Raw genomic sequence first — 19539 nt, forward strand, 5'->3', positions numbered from 1 at the left:
CTTGCCATTCATCCCTGCACTCTATAAGCTTTCTCGAACCCCACTGTGTGCCGGGCACCATTCCGGCTCTCCTGGCCCTCATGATGCTGACCTTGTAGTGGGAGCTGATAGACAATAAAGACATGAAGGGCTGCGCAAAGAGAGGAAGTCAAATGGCGGGTTGCCTTAAAAAAATAAAAGCAGAGGACTGTTACAAAGAGAAATTCTGTTTCACACACACACACACACACACACACAAGAAAGCTCAAGGCCAGCTTGGACTATATAGCAAGACTATGTCTCGGAAGGAAGGAAGGAAGGGAGGGAGGGAGGGAGGGAGGGAGGGAGGGAGGGAGGGAGGGAGGGAGGGAGGGAGGGAGGGAGGGAGGAAGGAAAGTGGTATGCTGAGACTAGGTGGCCTTTGGGGAGAGAAGACTTCCTGAGAGGGGACTGAACTTCACCTGATGGGCAGCTTGTGCAAAAGCCCTGGGTGGGAGCAAGATGGCTGGCTCAGGACTTCAGACTCTAGGCTAGTGAGTGTGGGAGGGCAAGGGCAAGGTCCCTGAGAGCTTTGAGTCTCCTTCTACTGCACATCAGAGTGGGAAAAGTCTCTGAGACCCAAAGCCACCCTCATCCTGATGCCTTGAGCCCAGGATGCAGGCCTTTCCTGCATCTTGAAGGTGAGGTTTCACATCTGCCCTGAATATGGGGCAGACTTATGAGCACAGGACTTATGAGCACAGGACTTACGAGCACAGTAGCATGAGGACTGTTAGCAGGCTTCCGGGGAGGTGGGGCCTGGCCTCTCGGGCCCTTGACATGCCACACTGTCCACTCTCTCTGGTCAAGTATGTAAGTGCCTTCCAGCAGCAACAAAGTGGAGCAAGTCTTATCTGGGCCTCACCCTCTGCCAGGGGCTGGGTCCCTGTTGTCCCCTGATATACTGGCCTCCCTGCAACCATGCCCAGAGTAGAAATCCAGCCCCCAGGAGCACCCAGACCAGACAGGGCAGGGCAGGAAGGGACAAGACCAACACCCCTTGTGAGCAAGAGGTGACTCCACACTCAGGTGGAATTCCATCCCCCTTAGCTCACCTCCCTGGAGCAAGGCACATTCCAGCAGGGCTGGCCTGTCCCAGTGGGGGGCCCTGTCCTCAGGCTGCCAGTCCTGGTCTCAACCCTCACTGCAGACAGGAGCTGCTGACAGCCCCTCCTTCCCCAGGACCCCCCAGCACACTTCACCCTGAGGGCACACCAAGTGCTCCACAGCCAGTAGGAAGACACAATGTCATGGTGGGGACTTGGAGATACTGTTGCCAGGCCAAGAAACAGCAGAAGCCACTGTAACCTGCAGACTGAGGGTGGGTCCCAGGTTGTCCCTGTCCTGGTCACTTCCCTGCCAGCACCCTCTCCCCGTTCTACTCCTCTTCCTGGCCTGCTTTACTCCTTCCCTGCACTCCTCAGAGGCCTGGTGACCTTAGCACTTCCTGCTGTTCTCTCCCTCTGTTGTCTCCGGGGCCTGCTCCACATGGGAGTTCTCCAGTGCTAGAGTCAGGTGCCAGAACCCAGAAGTCACCACCTCTACATCTCAGAGCTCCCCCCTCTGCTCTCTAACCTGCCTCCTCTGCCTAGCCCAGTGAGGGGCACACCCCCAAACATTGCCCCAAGTTGCTTATTTACACCTCTCTAACTCCTGGGTATCAGCACCTGCTACCTCTGGGGCCTTTCGCTCCTCTGCGCTCCAGGCCAGGGAAGGACAGGAACCCACCCAAAGCTCCCCCATCACACTGCTTCTGGCTGCTCATGACATGTGAGGCTTGTATTTGAGTCCAGCCTCCTGGGCAACCTCACTACCAGTTACCAGCCTCCGACCATGGAGCCCCTACTGCTCTTTCAGGATTTAACAGCTCATATATATATATATATATATATATGTATATATATATATGTATATATATGTATATATGTATATATATATGTGTATATATATGTATATATGTATATATATATATATATATATATATATATGCTGGGGATTGAGCGGAGGGCATTCTGAATGCAGGCACTCCACCACTGAGTCCTATGCCTGCCCTTTTCCTGGAATCCTTCTGCTTTCTTCTCTCAGCCATCTCCTATAGGAAACTGCCCTGCTGCTGTGTTTTCTGAGTCGTCTCTCTCCTATGACATTCAGCCATGAGTCAAAGGTTTGGCCCCTTTAGCTGACTCACACTAACCTGAGTGTCTTGAGGACATGGACCATGGAGTAATTAATTCATCTCACAGCCACCGGAGGGACAGAAAAGAGATAATTCAATGACACAGAGATTTCTGTGAGGACTTCCGGATCATTCACCATTCTTCTCTCCCCCCCCCAACATCCTGTGATTCGAACCACCAGCCTGAATGAGTGAGCCTAGCACCCCACCAGCCTGAATGAGTGAGCCTAGCACCCCACCAGCCTGAACAGAGTAGCCTGAGATGCCAGTCTAGCAACAATGTGTCCCTAAAAGGCTAACAGGAGAGAGTCCAGTTCCCAGCCACCTTCCGCAGAGGCATCTACAGTCTCTGACTACCCCTGCCATGGCAGAGGCTGAAGCACATTGGCCTGGCATGCTCCGGCCCCCATGGCTTGGTTCTGGAGACTGCTGAGGGCAGAAGCCTCACTCTGGACCTCCTCCTTTGCAAGCTACACAGTAGATGCTCCAGTAGCAATGGCCCCTCAGGAGCCTGCAGAAGGCATGTGTGGCCTTTCTGGCTCTCCTGCTCCCACACCCTTTTCTCTCACACCAGCTGCTGACAAGCTCCATAGCCTGTGGTCAGGTTAAGTCTTGTCTCCGTGAGGCAGCAAGTGATCAACAAGACCACGATCCTTCCCAAGCCTCTCAACCCACCTCACCCAACTGCTGTGGGCCTTTCCCCAGCAGCCCTGTGGAGTCCAGCGCAGTGTGGTGTATGCTGGGGAGTCCTGTGCTTTACAATTAGTAATAACCTCTGGGACCCAGACCTGTCTGGGCCCCCGCTAACCCTCATACTCAGGATAGCACATGGTCCCTAGATGAACTGTGTTTTGTTGTTGTTGTTTTGTTGTGTTTTTTTTTGTGGGAAAACACCCAAGGGTCCTGTGGTGGTTTGAATCAGGGTGGCCTCAAAGGCTCACATATTTGAATGCTTAGTCACCAGGAAATAGCACTATTTGAAAGAATTAGAAGGATTAGGAGGTGTGGCCTTGTTGGAGGAAATGTGTCACTGGGCTTTGAGGTTTCAAAAGCCTATGCCAGGCCCAATCCTCCCTCCCTCTCTCTCTCTCTCTCTCTCTCTCTCTCTCTCTCTCTCTCTCTCTCTCTCTCTCTCTCTCTCTCTCTCTCTCCCTCCCTCCCTCCCTCCCTCCCTCCTCTCTGATGATAATGGACTAACTCTGAAGCTTTAAGCAAGCCCCCAATCCCCCAATTAAATGCTTTCTTTCATAAGAGTTGTCTTAGTCATGGTGTTTCTTCACAGCAATAGAACACTAAGACAGGTCCTCACCAGCAAGTGTGTAAAATCCTTCCTTCTGTGCTCCCCACACCTCAGGCAGGCCCAATCTGTGTTCCATCCATTCCCAGTGTCTACCTGGACCTTGCTGTCTCACAGCCTGTTTCCATGACTTCTGCTCCCTTCTGCTCTGGAGCCAAAGTGCCTCTACCTAGTTGCCATAGGACCCAATCAATGTGTCCATGTGCAGCATGTCTGTCTCAGGGTCTGGGGTGCAGCAATAAGGGACAGCCCAAGGCGGTACTGAGTGAGAAAGCTATGGAACAAAGCCGCATCCCAGAAGAGGTGAGGAAGGAATGAGAAGGAAGGCCCCCAAGAGGGGACATCATGGCTAAGATTTGGACAGGAAGCCACATCAAGACATCCTGTCAGATTTGCACCCCCCACCCCAAGAAGGCACAGATGAGCCAGATTCCACTCTGCCATAGGTCCCATCCTCCTGGGCCTTTACCTCTTTCCTCTGCTCAGCTAACCTCAGCTGTCTTTTGGGCCCATCTCTTCCAGAAAACCCACTGAGGCTCTCCTGTACCATGCAGTGCCCACAGGCCCAGGGTAGCATAACTGAACAGCAGACACAAGCCTTGTGCCTAGAACCTTCCGTGCAGCTTGTGGGGCCCTCTTACCAGAGTTGCTAGCCTGGCTCACTGTGATCCATGGGCTAGCCTCATGCCTTACCTCCACATAGGCCAAGCAGGCATCTGGGGTGAGGAAACTGGAGACAAAGGAGGGAAGTCACCGCCTCCTGCCTGCCTCAGGGAGTGAGAGCCTCAGGAAGGGGGCAGCACCTGTGACCTCCGATCTCCCCTGGGACTTTGACTGCCGCAATGGAAAGGAAGGAATGGCTGAGACCCCCCACACACACACAGAATGACCCACCTGGACAGATGGTCCCTGGGCCACCTGATTTATCTGGATATCGTTCTGGGGAAGACTGGTCCCTCTTTCTTATCCAGGCTGCTCAGAGGCTGTGACACACAGCATGTGACCAGAGGGACACAAGAAAGGGGGAAGTCCCTCTCATCCTCCTGGATCCAGGCCTGCCCTCACATTCCTCACTGGTTCCCTCTGCACGCGTGTGTAACATGGACCCGTGCCTACCCTCACGCTGAGCGCTGAGGGCAGTGGGTCAGACCTTAGTGGGATGCCCTCCCTTCCTTGCCTCAGCCCCGGCAGGACAGCAGTGAATGACAGGGCCTGTCTGAGCAAAGGTGACCCAGGCACCGTCTCAGCCACTGCCGCCACGCATACATCTGGGCAGAGAATGCGAACACTGTGGCCAGACATGCCTGGTTCCAGTGCTAGGGGACCTTTAGCATGTGACTTCCTGCCTGTGCCTCAGTTTCTTCACTAGTAAAAGGGTGGTACAAATGACACACCTTCTGGAGATACTGTGGGCTGAGCATTCGGGCCATTAGATATGTGGCCCAGGGGGACCTGCTCCACCAGAGCAAGACACTGCTTTGCCATTGTCACCTAGGCCAAACAACAGACTTTTGGGAAGTCCTGTTCTGAAGATGAGTGGTGACACTGGAAACCAGAGTCCTCAGGGACTGGCTGTCCTGCTCCCAGAGCCCACCCATCAGGCCCGAGGATGCCCCCCCCCCACTTCACCAAGGCTCAGCTTGCATCTGTGTCAGCCCTTCCGCCCTGTCTCACAGATAGCTCACAGAGCAGAGCACAAAGCCCCTCCCACTCCTAATCCTCCACAGGCCTTCAGGAACCCACCCCAGCCTCAGGCCTCAACCAGGCACTCTGCCCTTCAGGTAGCACTGACCCGGGTGTCCCTCAGTGCCTGGTCAGGCTGCTGATGTGGGAATACTTCTGGAACGGGGTCCCACCCTGTACTGGTGCCTCCGTGCATTTCCAGGCCATGGCTCGCCCTTGCATTGGCAGGACCTGCCTCCCTCTGCCACACCCAGCTCATGGCTCCTTGCTTGTCCTCAGGACCTTGGGTCCCATCTACTTCTCATGGAGGGGGCACCCAGCTCTCTTCCCCTCCCCTCCCCTCCCCTTTCCTTCCCTCCCCTCCTCTTCCCTTCCTTTCCCTCCCTTCCCTTCTCTCCTCTCCCCTCCCCTCCCCTTCCCATCCCTTCCCTTCTCTCCCCTCCCCTCCCCTCCCCTTCCCTTCCCTCCTCTCCCCTTTCCTCCCCTCCCCTCCCCTTCCCTTCTCTTCCCCTCCCTTTCCAGACAGTCTGCTGAACAGGAGAAACCCTGCCTTACTCTTCTAGGATTGGCTTGGATCTCGGTTTAGGGGACAGGAAATGTGAAGCTGTTCTATGCGGATGCCTCCAGCCACTGCCTCAGTCCTTCCCCAGAGTCAGTTTATACAGCTGACAGAGGAGCCCTGGAGGACTCACAAGCCTCCCTCTTCCCTCCTTGCCGGGAAGCGCCCATTTCGTTTTTTGTGTGACCTTCAGTATTCATACAATAAGCTTCGTGCCATACACTTGTGACACCAGAGTGGACAGAAGGAAGCTAGGTGCAGAGCTGGGCTTTCCCAGACGCCACCCCTGTCACCGAGGACCTCACTGCCGTGTCCTCCCTGCTGCCTACCTTCCGGCCTGCCTCGTTATTGTGTAAGTTCATGAGGGTACGGGCATTCTGCTTGATCTCCCGGGCATCCACGAAGACCTTGGCGAAGCCGATGCCGTAGCGGATGTCGGCAGAGCAGCCGCCCCACTTCCAGCCCTCGTCCCGGTGGTACTGGCCCTGCTTCTCCTTGTCGCAGCCACAGTCGCTCAGGTTGCCCTGGGTGCAGGCAGCTGTGATGGCATGGGCCACACCCGCAGCAATAATTGCATAGGTGAAGGCAGCCTCCCGGCTCCCTGGGGGCAGAAGAGTGGAGAGAGCTTTGTAAGAGCTGGTCTGGGAGACGCTCCAGTCAGGGCATCTAGGGAGAGGGTGGAATCTGGCCCAGGAGAGAGACCCAGCACAGTGCAGACATCAACCACATGTCTGATGCTGATTATGCAGAGAGCTCCTTAGGGTGGTGACAATGTCTGGGACCCCAGTCAAGTACACACTCATTCTCCAGCAATCCCTGACCCTCAGGAAAGCTGAATTGGGGCACACACACACGTGTGTGTGTGTGTGTGTGTGTGTGTGTGTGTGTGTGTGTGTGTGTGTGTGGAGGGGTGTCTCCTATCCAATTTCTACCTACTACCTCTCCCTTCACACTTGACAGGATCATGTCACCTGTGCATATGTTCACGTCATGGAAAAGCAACATTTATGGAACACTGTGGAATGCATAGGCTAAGGCTGAACCTGGCGCCATTAATCCCTGCCTCTGGGACTTGACCAGTAATCACCCTGAGCCTTGGTCTCTTTGCCTGTGGTAGCAGATAGAAACATTAAGGGTTCATCTTCAAAGCTATAGCCAGTGCTCAGCAAGTGGCACCTATAGAAACAGTTTAGCTGACTTTTGGTCACTGATACTACTGTGTGACACACTGCTTCACATATCTTTCCTCTGCCCTCTCCATGGCCCCCTTGTTCCACTGTTAAGGGGTAGAGAGGTCTGAGCATCAAGATGCAGCCAACAGAAATGCTGAGTGGGGGTAAGTGTCATGTTGCCACCTAGCCACTTAGCCTCTCTGAGCCTCAGTCTCCCCTTTGCCAAATAGGTTCAAGAGACTGCAGGGTGAAGGAGAACAGGGCTTTGCCATGGTGGTCCCTGGGCCCCACAGCTCTTACGGGGTCGGGGGTGGGGGGATGAGGAAGAAGCTGGACCAGTTGCGCGAGCGAGAGAACACACCTCAGAAGAACGTGTTCTGGGAGCTGGGGCAGAGAAGGCACATGGCTGCGGGGGAGACTGAGGAAGCTGGTGAGAAATCTGCAAGCATCCTAGACCCTTTGCCCCAGCGCCTTGGCCTCCACCTGGCCTTCCCTGGGACCCGTTCCACACACCACGGGCCCCTCACCCCCACTGCTGCTCTGGCGCCCTGCTGGGCTGGACAGAGCCAATGTTGCTCTTGCTTTCATGACACCTGCCACAGCACCCCTGTCGGGACAGGTTGATGTCTGGTTCACATCTGACACTTACTGACTGCTGTGGGATAGCCCTCTTCTTCAAGACCCAGGTCTCTTCAACTGTGAGCCTAGGATAACACCCATGCCTACCCAGGAGGCTTAGCCCAAAGCCTGGCTTAACAAATGTCCAAAACTTGGGTCCTCAGAATGGAACCCCTGTCCTTCTTCAAAATGGCAGCTCAATAAGACATTTCAAGAACTCGCTGTGTTCCCCAAAACCATTGAGTGGTAAGGAGGAGGGCCCCCCTCAACCTGGACACCAGTTCACTACAGACACACAAGAAACAAAACTCTAGGAGAGGCAATGACATCAATGTCAACTCCTCAAAGGCTTTGGAGAAAAAAGACAGTCAGGCAACTGTGTTTTTCTGCTTTCTAGCCGTGTGATCTCAGGTGAGGCAGCTGTCTCTCTGTGCCCAATTCTTCCACTGTTAAAGGGGAAATAACAGCACCTGCTTTCCTACAGAGGTTGTGGGGAACAGAAAAAAAGCTGCCCATGTTAAATGGGCGAAAGCATCCTGGACACTAGTCAGTCACTACAGCATTCGTGGAGGACAGGACTGAAGGCGAAGGGGGTGGCTCTTCACGTTCTTTTCTCACATCTGAAGAAGCCGGAGTCAGGAGAGCAGTCTGACTCAGCAGGGGCACCCAGAGCATAGCTGCATACCTGCTCTGGCTGCCTCATAGGAACAAACGCTGCCTGGGATTAAATGACTTCAGGACACAGGGGTGGTCACACTCCAGCAGGCAGAAGGAACTATATTCCCTTAACCAGACCAAAAGGGCAATCTGCAAACTGAGGGGAGACTGAAAACCTCACCCCTCAGCCTCACCCTTCCCAGGGTTCTCCCTGTGCAGTGGGACCCAGACAGACCTACACTTTTTGTGGTAACTGTTGGTGTCTGCCTGCCGCTCACTCTATTTGAGTCTCCTGAGCTGCAGAGTGACACAGGTGATGAGAGACAGTGAGCTGCTGAAGATAATGGCTAAGAGGTGGCCACGGCCTCTGTTCACACATTCTCTGGGGCGAGAGAGGGGCAGCTATGCTTCCAGTTCGAGGTGTACCTAACCGCCACGGAGTCTCGTCCTGGCCTATGCGTGACCTTCACCTCCCCGACAAGCCGGTCTTTAGCACCCACTGCTCTGAGAGGCAAAGGGACAGCCATCCTTGCACAACACCAACGCCCCCAGGACCAGGTGCTCTCTGTACCCATGTTCAGCTCAGGTCCCAGCACTCACAGCCAGGCGTAACTCCAGATTCAAGGGATCTGATGACTTCTGTATGCACCAAGCATGCACATGGTACACATACACACATGCAGGTGAAGCCCTCATACACATAAAATAAAATAAAGTAAAATAAACAAAGAAATGGCCCATCGGGTGAGCTAGTGACAGCACCCACTCTGCAGATGAAGAGACTGAGGCTCAGGGATGTCTGACCAGGCAGGGGTGGAGCCCATGGTGAACAGGCTGTAAGCTTCTCAGACAATCCTGTCTACCACAACCAAAGAGCCAGCACAGTCATATCCAGGTTCTGCAGACTCACAGGGACAAGGGCAGACAATGAGAAACATCTGTTATGCACCTACTAGGTGCCAGGCTCTCTGGGTTATATTCTGCAACAGCCCCCAATGTAGGACAACGCCCAGTTTTACTGATAAAGAAATGGAGGCTTTGAGAAGAAAAGCAATTGGATAGTTTCCTGCCTAGAATAGGGCCAGAACTGGGAGTCAAGGCATTTGTTGGGTGACTTTGTTCCTCAGCCCTGCCTTGCCAACCTGCCTTGTCACTGCATCTGAAATCCATGGTTACAAAGGGAGGCACCATCTCTTCCCAGAATGCATTATTTCTGTCAAGAGATAGCATCCGGTTATCAGTTCATACTTGTCAATAAGTAATTGGGCAGGGCCCTGGTGCCCTGGGAAGGAAATGAGGTGACATCAGATCTAGTAGGGAAGGGCCCTGCACCCCTTGGTCACCCAACTGCTCTCCCTGCCCAAGCCTCCCTCCCTGGATTGAAGCTGAAGGGCTGAGGCTCAGAGAAAGGTACTGATGTCACAGACACAGGTACAGCCAGAGGCTAATTGAGAGGCCACACAGTGTCCCAGTTTGACCCAGGCCATTCCTGAATCCCGATGGTCCACTCTCTCCCCAGCATGGCCTGGAGAAGCCTTCACTGGGACACTAACTGAGCACATCGCGTGACACTTGCAGGTGTATCTACAAAGAAGTTCTGAGCGGCTCCTTCAGCTCCCACAGCAATGGTGGAGGCACTCCCTGCATACGGAGTGTGCCAAGTCTTCAGAAATGCGCTGCTGACTAACCTGTGTCCTGAGCACCTCGCTGAGATCGACAGATCAAGGCAACCAACCTGTGAGGGGCAGGCTGAGCTTGGCCACCTCTCCACAGAGGCCCAGACACCCGATCTGACCTGACGGTGGGGTACAGAACATGACCCGCTGCCCTGCGCCTCACGGCTCTTATCTAGCCCGCCCCTCCACCAGATCTGCTGCGTGTTTTGTGAATAGATGCCAGCTTGGCTGAAGCTGGCAGTGCTCCAGCGGTGATGAGGAGTCTACCCTGGACTACCAGGGGCAAGAGAAGGGTCTTCATATGAAACTTGCCTCTGTCACCTAGGCTAAGCATGCGCCCAGTCCCTGCCCTCAGCAAACACTTTCTGAGCACCTGCTGTGTGCTAGCAGTTTGGATGAACTAAGATGTGGGATTCAGGCGTGGCTCTGCTTTTGCAGGGAAACAGATGCTAGCTGAGGACTCTGAAGAAACAGGACCACACAGTGATGGAAGCTGAGGTGTCCGGGTTTGAGGGTCTGTGGGGAGAGGAGTCTCAAGAACAGAGGTAGTCAGACCAATGTCTTTGGCTGGTGTGGGCCAGGTAATCCAGGGACATTATGAGGAGAAGGGGAACTGAGTAGGGGTCTGGACCCCAGATCTGAGTCCCAGGATCCTGTCTTGGGCAGAGCTGCCCCATTCCTAGAGTCAAAGAACAGATTCCCAGAGCCATAGACAGAAGGATGGCCTGTCTGCAGTCACCAGTGACTCCAGAGACTAGACTAGAACCAGTCCCCAGGCCCCCAGTGAGGAATTCCCTCCCTCCCCTCCACCCTCAACTCTCACCAGCCTCCTCTCAGGGCTTCCTCCCCAGAAGTCCAGGGAACCAACCCCAGGTGTCTTCAGCTCAGTCCACATGACAGGCACTAGCCATCTACTCCCCACCATGCCTCACTCAGTGGGGTGACTCTGCGCCAACACTTGAGTCCCTGAGCCTCACCCACCCATCTACGAACTGAGAACCCAGGAGACCACTGCCAGGCTGCCCTGAAGACAAGCGAGGCTTCCCAGGAGCCTCTAGGGGACTCTCAGCCAGGGGCAGGGAGGTGAGTGTTAGTGCTGAGGTGAAGCCAGAGCCTGGTTGACGCCCTCTGTGTTCGGCTCCATAGCAGTCCCATGGGGACAGAGGAAATGAGCCCTTGTCCAAGCTGGCCCCAAAGATTCCATCCTCCGCCCTTTGCGAATGCTGCCCGTGGTTTGCACCGGAATATTATCTGGGTGTATTTACGGTATCTGACTGGAAACCACAGAGTGCATTGTAGTGTTTTTTTCCCTTTTGCTATTTAAAGCCAATGGGTCAGAGAGTGAGCGGTCTACAGTGACACCAGCAGAAATGTGCAGAGATTGGGAAAACAGATGGAAAAAGGTTGCTCTCACCAGGCTGGTGTGGTAGCTGCTCACAGCTCAGCACTCTGCCCACTAGAGTTAGGAGGCGCTCTGTGCATAACCAGATGTCCAGGTTAGGGATCATGTGGGGGGATTGAGTCAGGTGAAGACAGGACACAGAAGTGGGGAAGGGCGTGTGCCATTCACCCCACTCTAACTGCTGTCCTGCCTCAGCTCTGTCTGTGGGTCCCTCTTCCCACAGAACCAAACCACAGCACACTGCTAACTGTGCTCCAATGGTCTCCAAGCATTTGTTTGACTTCCCTATGCTTAGAAATGCCCTTTCTGCTGCTATGCTGGCGTTGTGGATGTATCCAGGTGGCTTCAAAGCCCGAGGCCAGTGAACCTGGATTCACAGCCTGGCCCTACCTCCCTGCTTCCCAGCATCACAAGACACTGGGCAAGTTAATATGCCTCTTGGGCCTCAGGGTCTTCATTTCTAAGCCAGGAATCATGAACAATCCTTCTGGAAAGGTTTTTAGGAGACCTGACCCACACCTGGCAGGGATCAGTAAATAGCAGCTCAAAGCAGAGGCGCTGTTAGTTAGCTTGGTTCTACCATGATGTGGCTGCAAATGTCCCCACTTTCTGAGGCTCTTCCTGATGTCTCCTCCCTCCATTTGTGGCCAGCACCTTATCCATCTGCGTTTTGTACTGACTTGAGTTTTCTTTCTCTCCCTGTGATGTTGTGGGGACTTAGATTATTGACCTATGAAATCTCTGGATTGAATGAATGACCGTGTGAAAATGTGTGCACGCGCATGTGCGTGTGTGCGTGTGCATTGAACTGTCTACCATGGGGAAGCTGGAAAGACCGTGTAACAAAAAGCTCATCTCAAAGAATAGTGTCAGGAGAGCGAAAATCCAGGATGAACTGAGGCTTGCAAAAAAAAAAATGCAAACGAGACAAAAAGCCCTTTGTTGGCTGTGTTCTAAGCGAGAATGGGGAAAGAAAAGAGCTTTTGCTTGGGCAAGATGGTGCATTGTTAAGAAAGGCAGAGGGAAAGTGGAGCTGGCCGCCCCTCACTCTATCTCTCTCCCTGGAAAAGACTTCCCATCCATCCTGCCAAGCAGTCAAACACTGCTCCACTTTTACAGGCTGTGGGTAAAAAGAGCGTTTTGGGAACCTGTAGGGGTTCTCATGCAAGGGAGGAGGATCCAGATAGTCCCCTAGAATAAAGGGGAGTAAGGCTCAAACCACTGCCCTGGAGAGAAAGTTTCCCTGGCGCTGGACAGAGGCGGGTGGACCTGAGGCTGAATCCCAGGTCATGTGTGCCCATCCCTGGAAAAATTCTGCAGGAGGGTACCAAACCGGAGGCCATGAGCGTTTGGAAAGGAATGTGGCATCCCCTGAACACATGATGGGAAACCACCATTTCTTTGTTGATAATGCTGGCGACACAGCAAATTTCTGTGTGCACAAAGAATGTGGTTATCACTCAACCTCCTGATCGAATCTCTTGGACAACTCCCTGCCTGAGCAGAACTCTGGATGTGATGTGCAAAACCTTTCCATGGGAAGTCTGGGAGTGACGGAACAGGCCTGAAATCCTAGCACTTGGGAGCAGAGAGAAGTTTAACACCACCCTCCACTACACAGTGTGTTTGAGGCCAGCCTGGGTTACATGAGGGGGAAGAAGGAAAAAAGAAAGAAAGAAGACAACCACCTTGGATTCCCCATTCTCCATTTCTTTCTGAAGCCTCTCCGTTGTCCCTGTCCACCATCCCAGCATCCTCTCTAGAGTCCTGGATCTTGCACAAGTCACAATACACTGCTGAGCCATCCCTGCCATCTCTTTGCGTCCTGTCCTGTTGACAAGCTCCAGCTTCAGGTGGCCCTGCAGGTGACTCTGAGTTAACAGTTCATGTGGGCCTCCATTTAGAGTGCATTTCGACCCCAGCTGTATCTGTTCCCATCAGACGCTGAAAGTGCCAGGGCAGAGCCCATGGCTCACTAGTGTGTTACTCGCCAGCTTTTACTGCACAGTGATCTTGTCTGTGGGACAGGTGAGTGAGTGTGGGGTGGGCAAATAGGTACGAGGGGGTCTTAGCCGTAAGCATTTAACAGCTGTGAATGTAACCAAACTCACTCCTCAGAAACTGTAAAATCTCATGGATGTAGGCTTTGGGTCTGAACTCTTTATCCTGTATCATGCATTCCCAGATATATGTCAGACATGTCTGTGTGTCTACTACCCTTGTGTGGAGAGTCTGGCATGAGTTCCCTGGGTGTCTTCTGGGATTTGCTGAGAATTGCTGATTGAAACAGATCTCAGTGGCCCCAATCACACCAGATGCTAACAGTCCCCTGTTCTGGACCCATAGAAAAAATGTTGTACCTGAGAGCAGGTGACCTGAAAGCTGTCCCCAAATCACATTTTGAGTTCTGTCACAGAGCAGTCATTCCCAGTATTCGGATCTCTGCAGCACTTTATCATGGAACAGCTGGGACCTCTATGTGGAGGCTGCTCAAGTTGTTTCTAGAGCTTTTAGCATACTGGTGGACACGCTGGCCCTCTCAGAGCAAAGAGTATTACATGCTGAGCTCCCTCAGTCACTAACCACGAAACCAAACCCCTACCACATGGCATCTGCCAGTGATGACCAGGAACAGGCAGGGTAAGGTAGGGACAAGTCTGTTAAACAGAACTTGGACACAGGTGCTCTTGAGTGAGGTTAGAATGGTCTTTCTTAGCTAGTCAACACTCATCCCACTGGAAGGCAAGGAAAAGGGAAGGTCACAAAAGAGTGAGCACATTGGATGGCTATTCAAAAAGCCTAATGTACACAAGGCTCTGGATCCTATCCTTGGCACTATAAAAACAAAACCGCTGCCATAAGCAGTGTTATGGCATCACGGGACCCCAACAGTGTGGCAAGCAGTAAGCAGTCTTACTTGGGTTAGAAATGAAATACATTATCCTCCCAGAATAGAAAATAAGGCATTTGCAAACGATGTGAGGGACCCCTGGACATGGTGTTCAGTAAATAAGAGGTGCTAGCCCACCCTCCGGGGCTCTAAGGCACTGAGAACACAGGGTGGAAAGGAATGGTCTTCACGTACTCTGTGAAAACCAGGCCTGGGGGTCCTGGGAGAAGAGGACAGTTTGGTGACCCGAGTTCCACGGAACCTCAGGCTGGAATCTAAGTATAACTGGAGATGCATTCTTCCACATGTAAGAATGTCCACACATATAAGTGCCAGAAATACAACAGCACACAATGGAGCAGGGTCAGCTGTGTCAAGGAAAGCTTCCTGGAGGAGGTGGCTCTAGAGAAGAATGGTGTATAATACCAGGTTAGCACATCACTGCAGCAGCTCAGCTTTCTCTCCTGTGTGTGCTCTGGACCCATTTCCTGCTCCAACATTTGGGGTTGACCCTATATCTACTGAGCTCAAGGTGATCACCAGCCTTCCATGTGCTGGTCCTGAGGTCTCTGCTCCCCCACAAAGCTCTGGTTGGAGATATAGAGATGATCCACAACAAAGGGAGACTCACAGGCCTCATCCATCCTCTAGTCACCAGGGAGACAAGCATCCTTATCATTGTGGTCAAGGTCCATGGCTAGGAGACAGCAGGCAGCCTCAGGGCTAAGGCCTTGAGCTGTCGTCTTGAGCAGCAATGGCATCAAGAGAAATATGTGAAGGTAAAGGATGGATGAGGATACAATGCAGAAGTGTGACATCTCTTAGAGTGGAGAGCAAAGAGACGGAGGACAAAACAAGCAGACATCTGGGGAGTGGCACATAGGCAGAAGGGACAGCAGACTGTGCCAGGAGACAGGACTTAGCTGAGGGAGTAGGGGCAATGTCTGCATTTCCTCTGAGAGCAACAGGAAACCGCAATAGGGTCTTATATGGGGACATCCTACTTAGAATGACACTGATGGCTCCATGGACTGGAAAGTGATGTTGCCCAAGTGATAACTGTGTGAAGATGGCTTGAACCAGGAGGTGATGAGAAACAGGCAGATTGAGGGACACAATTTTAGTCAGGGTAAAGACTTCAGATCAGTAGCCTGACTAATAGTTTCTGCCACACAAAGAATAGGACCTGAACCATGAAGCAGAGGCAGATGGATCTCTGTGAGTTCAAGACCAGTCTGGGCTACAAAGCAAGTTCCAGGACAGCCAGGACTGTTACACAGAGAAACCCTGTCTTGAAAAGAAAGAAGGAGAGAGAGAGAGAGAGAGAGAGAGAGAGAGAGAGAGAGAGAGAGAGAGAGAGAGAGAGAGAGAGAGAGAGAGAGAGAAACAGAACCTGGGGCATGAGTTTCTGAGCTGTGTTCCATATTAGATCAGCACACAGACTCCATGAAGGAGGAAAGGAGATCCTCTGAGATCCAGCCCACCAGGTACCAGGGTCTTACATCCTGCATCTTGTCGTTCTGCTGCTACCTGGCATGGTAGACCACATCAGACGGGCAGAGTGAGAGGAGAAAGGTCGCACACCTTCCCAACATCACCAGCGATGTAAGGGTGGCACAGAATGGAACCCTGGATGTGTGACTCCAACTCTACAGCACATCTAGCTGACCCACACAACTTCCCTGAGGTTCTCAAGCCTGGCCCGTGCACACAGGCAAATCCCTCAAGCAACAGGGAACTCACTATCACATCTCAGCCCTGCCGCAAAGCAGCCACAGGATACAGATGACTCCTGCCATATATGAGCCTGGAAGGACAGGGTCATGAGAAACGGCTGTCTCAGCTCCTGGCCATATTTGAGCCTCAGTAAAGAAGATCAGAGAGTGAAGACCCCCACCTGGGCACTGCTAATGCAGCCCTGGATCTCTGTATCATGATGTCAGTACTACCATGTCATCCGAGTCCAACGGGAGAACCGGCAGGACAACAGGGAAATGGGCAAAAGGCATGAACGGACAGCTCAGGGGTGAGTAAATACAACCTCCTCCCTTCACTGGGAAATATAAATCATGATAGCAAGTGACAGAGAGCTCCATGTGTGGCACCCACTCAACCAGGCAGGAATGTGGAGGTCTGAGAAGTCCCATGAGTGGCAGTGTCAAGTGACAGAGGTTAAATCTTCCGTAATCATAATTAAACTCAACTGAAATGAAGTCATTTTCACGGGGAGGGTTATCTGTTATGATGAATAAAATATAGGCCAAAAGGGACATGGAAACCTCTCCATCCCCTCCACATTTACAGTGGAGAAAGCTTGGCACGGGCAGGGACAGGTAGAGAAGGAAGCTCTCACAATGAGGGACCATCACTCCTCGGCTGGATTTACATAAGGGGTTCTGAAGATCTAAGAAAGGGCTTTAAGATGTGATTAAGGCTCTGAGTTCAGTTCCCAGCACAAAAGAGAGAGATGTCGATAGGTGGGGCTAAAGCCCTTCTTGGGCCCCCAGAGGGTCTCCCTGGGCCAGGCCTCAGCTCATTAAACATATCATGCCATACACCACGCAGAAAGAATCCCACCACTCTTGAGAAAGACCTGTTCACTAGGACCCTCTCTTACCTGAGCCCTCTCCCTATCTCCTAGGACCTTATCCACAGTTTCCTTGGTTTTTACCACTGCCTGTGATCCCAATGACTAGCCAACAAGTCCCTTACCTTGTTCTTAGACTCAAGCCCCCCTTTCCATCTTGGGGATCCCACCTCTGAGCCCCTTACAGCCCTCCAGAACCTCTCTTAAGTCATGGACCGTGCCACTGCTTGCTGCTATGGGCTCTGTTATGTCCCCCTATGGCTCACACTGAAGTGCTGATCCCTAGCACCCAAGAATGTGACTGAAACTGGAGAGAAGTCCCTTAAAGAGGTGGTTAGGTTAAACTAATTTGGTGAGCCAAATCCCATGAGACTGGTATCTTTTTAAAAGAACTGTGAGAGCTTCCATAGGGAAAGGGATAAGCAGGTGAGTAACAGTAACAAAACAGGTTGACAGTCAGTGGTAGAGTGATTTCCTAGTAGGTGCAAGGCCCTGAGCTGGATTCCCAGCACCATGGGGAGGGAGCCTTACCCAAGTCCAAGAGAAAGGCCTCAGGAGAAAGAAACCCTCAGGAACTGTTAGGAATAAATACCATGTGTTTAAGACCCAGCTTTGGCATTTTGCTTCTTTTCCTTGAAGATGGCCAGAGTGGACTCTCATGCTGGCCAGCAAAGCATCTTGCCCCTGGGATGGACATGTGACCTGAAGTCCAGCCTTGCTAAGTTGTGGGATCAGAGTGGCTGGAGAAAAGCCAAGGCTCTTTCCGGAGATCTTGAACCTGTTGTAGTCCTGGGTCTACAATGGTCATCTAGCTGTCCCCATTGTTGGAAAGCAATGCAACCTCTGGTCTAGTTGTTCTGAAGCCAGCACCATCCCTACTTTACAATTCCTTAGGCGTTTTAACAGTTCCCTTTTCACCTGGGTGTGTTGGACACTGTTTCAATTTCTACTTCCAAGAGGCCTTGTCTAGACATGCTCACAGTCTTCTCAGATCTCTGCATGAAAATCCAGACATTCAGAAGGGAAGGCAAAGCCAGGAAGCTCAGGCAGAACAGAGGACCATCGCAGGGATGGGTAGGAGCAGGTGGGAGGAAGGAAGCCTTCAGACCTCAGCTTGGTGAAGTAGAAGACAGCTATCCTACCTCACAATCTACTTGCATATTCCTAACATCCTGAGCTGATAACATGGCTGCTCTGCATGCAAGACTGCCCTTCACAGCTTCACTTGCAGCTAGGTGAAATCATGTGACTAAATTCTAGCCAATGGGATCTACAAAGATACACAGGGTGGAGCTTCTGAGAAGTCTCTACCAAGGCAACTCTTGTGCCCTATGGCTCAGAGTGCCAGAGGAGCTCCATATGTCAGAGACCTCACCCTTACCAGGCAAGCTGAGGCAATCCTGGGGGGGGTGTGAGGAGTCCAGAAATCTCACATTTGAGAGATAACAGGATACTTGTTAACACATGAGAAAGACTTAACTCATATGAAGTTGCCATTTTTTTTGTGGGTCAATAAGCACTTAATAGTGTCAATGCTTAAGGTGCAGCCCATCCTTTGATAATCATGGTCATGGTCAGAATCTTCCAACAGATCCCAAGTCTTGGCAATTCAAGCTCCTAAGACTGGGCTCCCACATCTCCTGACTCTAGCTCCCACTTCCACCCATGGTACCCCAGCATTGCTGTGTCATGTGTTTCCTCATGGTTATCTTTACCTGTCCCAACTGGCTTCCTCTAACTCAGTCCTTTGTTTCCCAGGATACTGGGGGCATCCTTCCTCCTTAGACTGTGTGGGTCTAATCCCACAGAATGCAGCCAGGTGTGTGGGGTGTTACGATCCAGGGGTGCCTCCATCCTGGCCCCCTCTGCCACAGTCCAATGGGTATCATCACAGTGTGAAAGGTGAACTGTATCCTGGGAGACCCTGTCACTTATTTTGGCCAAGTCCCTTCTGAGCATCAGTTTACTCGTTTGTAGCAAGTTTACTCATCATCATCCAGCAAGGCCATTAGGTTCAAAATAATGTCAGAGCCCCAGCCTGGGTATCAGGAGTTAGAAGATGGATAGATCACTGGAGAAGGATAAAGCTGACAGGTGACAAGCTTGGGAGACTGGGATTTCAGAGGCTTCAACCACAGTCTTCATGTTGACAACAACTTGTTGCCTGAGCTGAGGTGGCCCGCTCCTCTCTGGTTCACAAGAGAACTGATTCTGGGGTTGAGATGACAGAGGGGACAGATGGGTGTGGAGAGGAGGGACTCCATGTAGCCAAGATCCAGACAGGGAATGCTGGGAAAGCGGCTCTGCAGGAGGGGACCTGCCCTGCCCATGTCATACAGACCACAGAGCCCAGCTCTGTAGTTAGTACAGAATCTGGTGACCAAAGCAGACTTGCAGTGAGACTGCCTGGGGGCAGGAAAGGCAGGGGTACTCATCGTGAGCTGGCTGAGAGCCCCTGCCCTCCTGGAGTGGCAGAATGCACTGAGACAGTGTGAGGTGCTGGCTGGCGTGGAGCCGAGGAGCAGGTGGTAGGAGACTCCAGGAGACTCGAATGCAAGCAGAGGAATTGAACTATGGCGCTCATCTCCAGAAAGGCACTTATGGCCCTTAAGAGGAACCAGTAAGGTATGTTTAGGAATGAGACTGAGGGGTCCTGAAGGGACAAGTCTCAACAGTGGGTGGGCAATGGTTTCCCGCTGGCTAGAATGATTGGCCCTTTAAAGGGTCTTTCACAGAGTAGCAGCATGCTCTGGTTTCCACTTAACTGTTCCTGCATTCTGGGGGCAGTGGGGAGTGGGGCAGTC

General features: G+C 52.4%; 1 protein-coding gene across 2 annotated transcripts in view; it reads right to left on the minus strand.

Annotated features, from left to right (window-relative positions):
- Positions 1–19539, minus strand: part of Wnt7a (Wnt family member 7A) — a 46153-nt gene that overhangs the window by 22989 nt on the left and 3625 nt on the right. For both annotated transcript variants that reach the window (XM_040738316.1, XM_040738315.1), the window contains exon 3: positions 6063–6334. In XM_040738316.1, the coding sequence (XP_040594250.1) occupies positions 6063–6334 (272 nt within the window). The remainder of the gene's footprint in view (positions 1–6062; positions 6335–19539) is intronic.

The sequence above is a fragment of the Mesocricetus auratus genome, unplaced genomic scaffold (genome assembly GCF_017639785.1).
Source record: "Mesocricetus auratus isolate SY011 unplaced genomic scaffold, BCM_Maur_2.0 Super-Scaffold_100676, whole genome shotgun sequence".
In the NCBI taxonomy this organism is placed as follows: domain Eukaryota; kingdom Metazoa; phylum Chordata; class Mammalia; order Rodentia; family Cricetidae; genus Mesocricetus; species Mesocricetus auratus.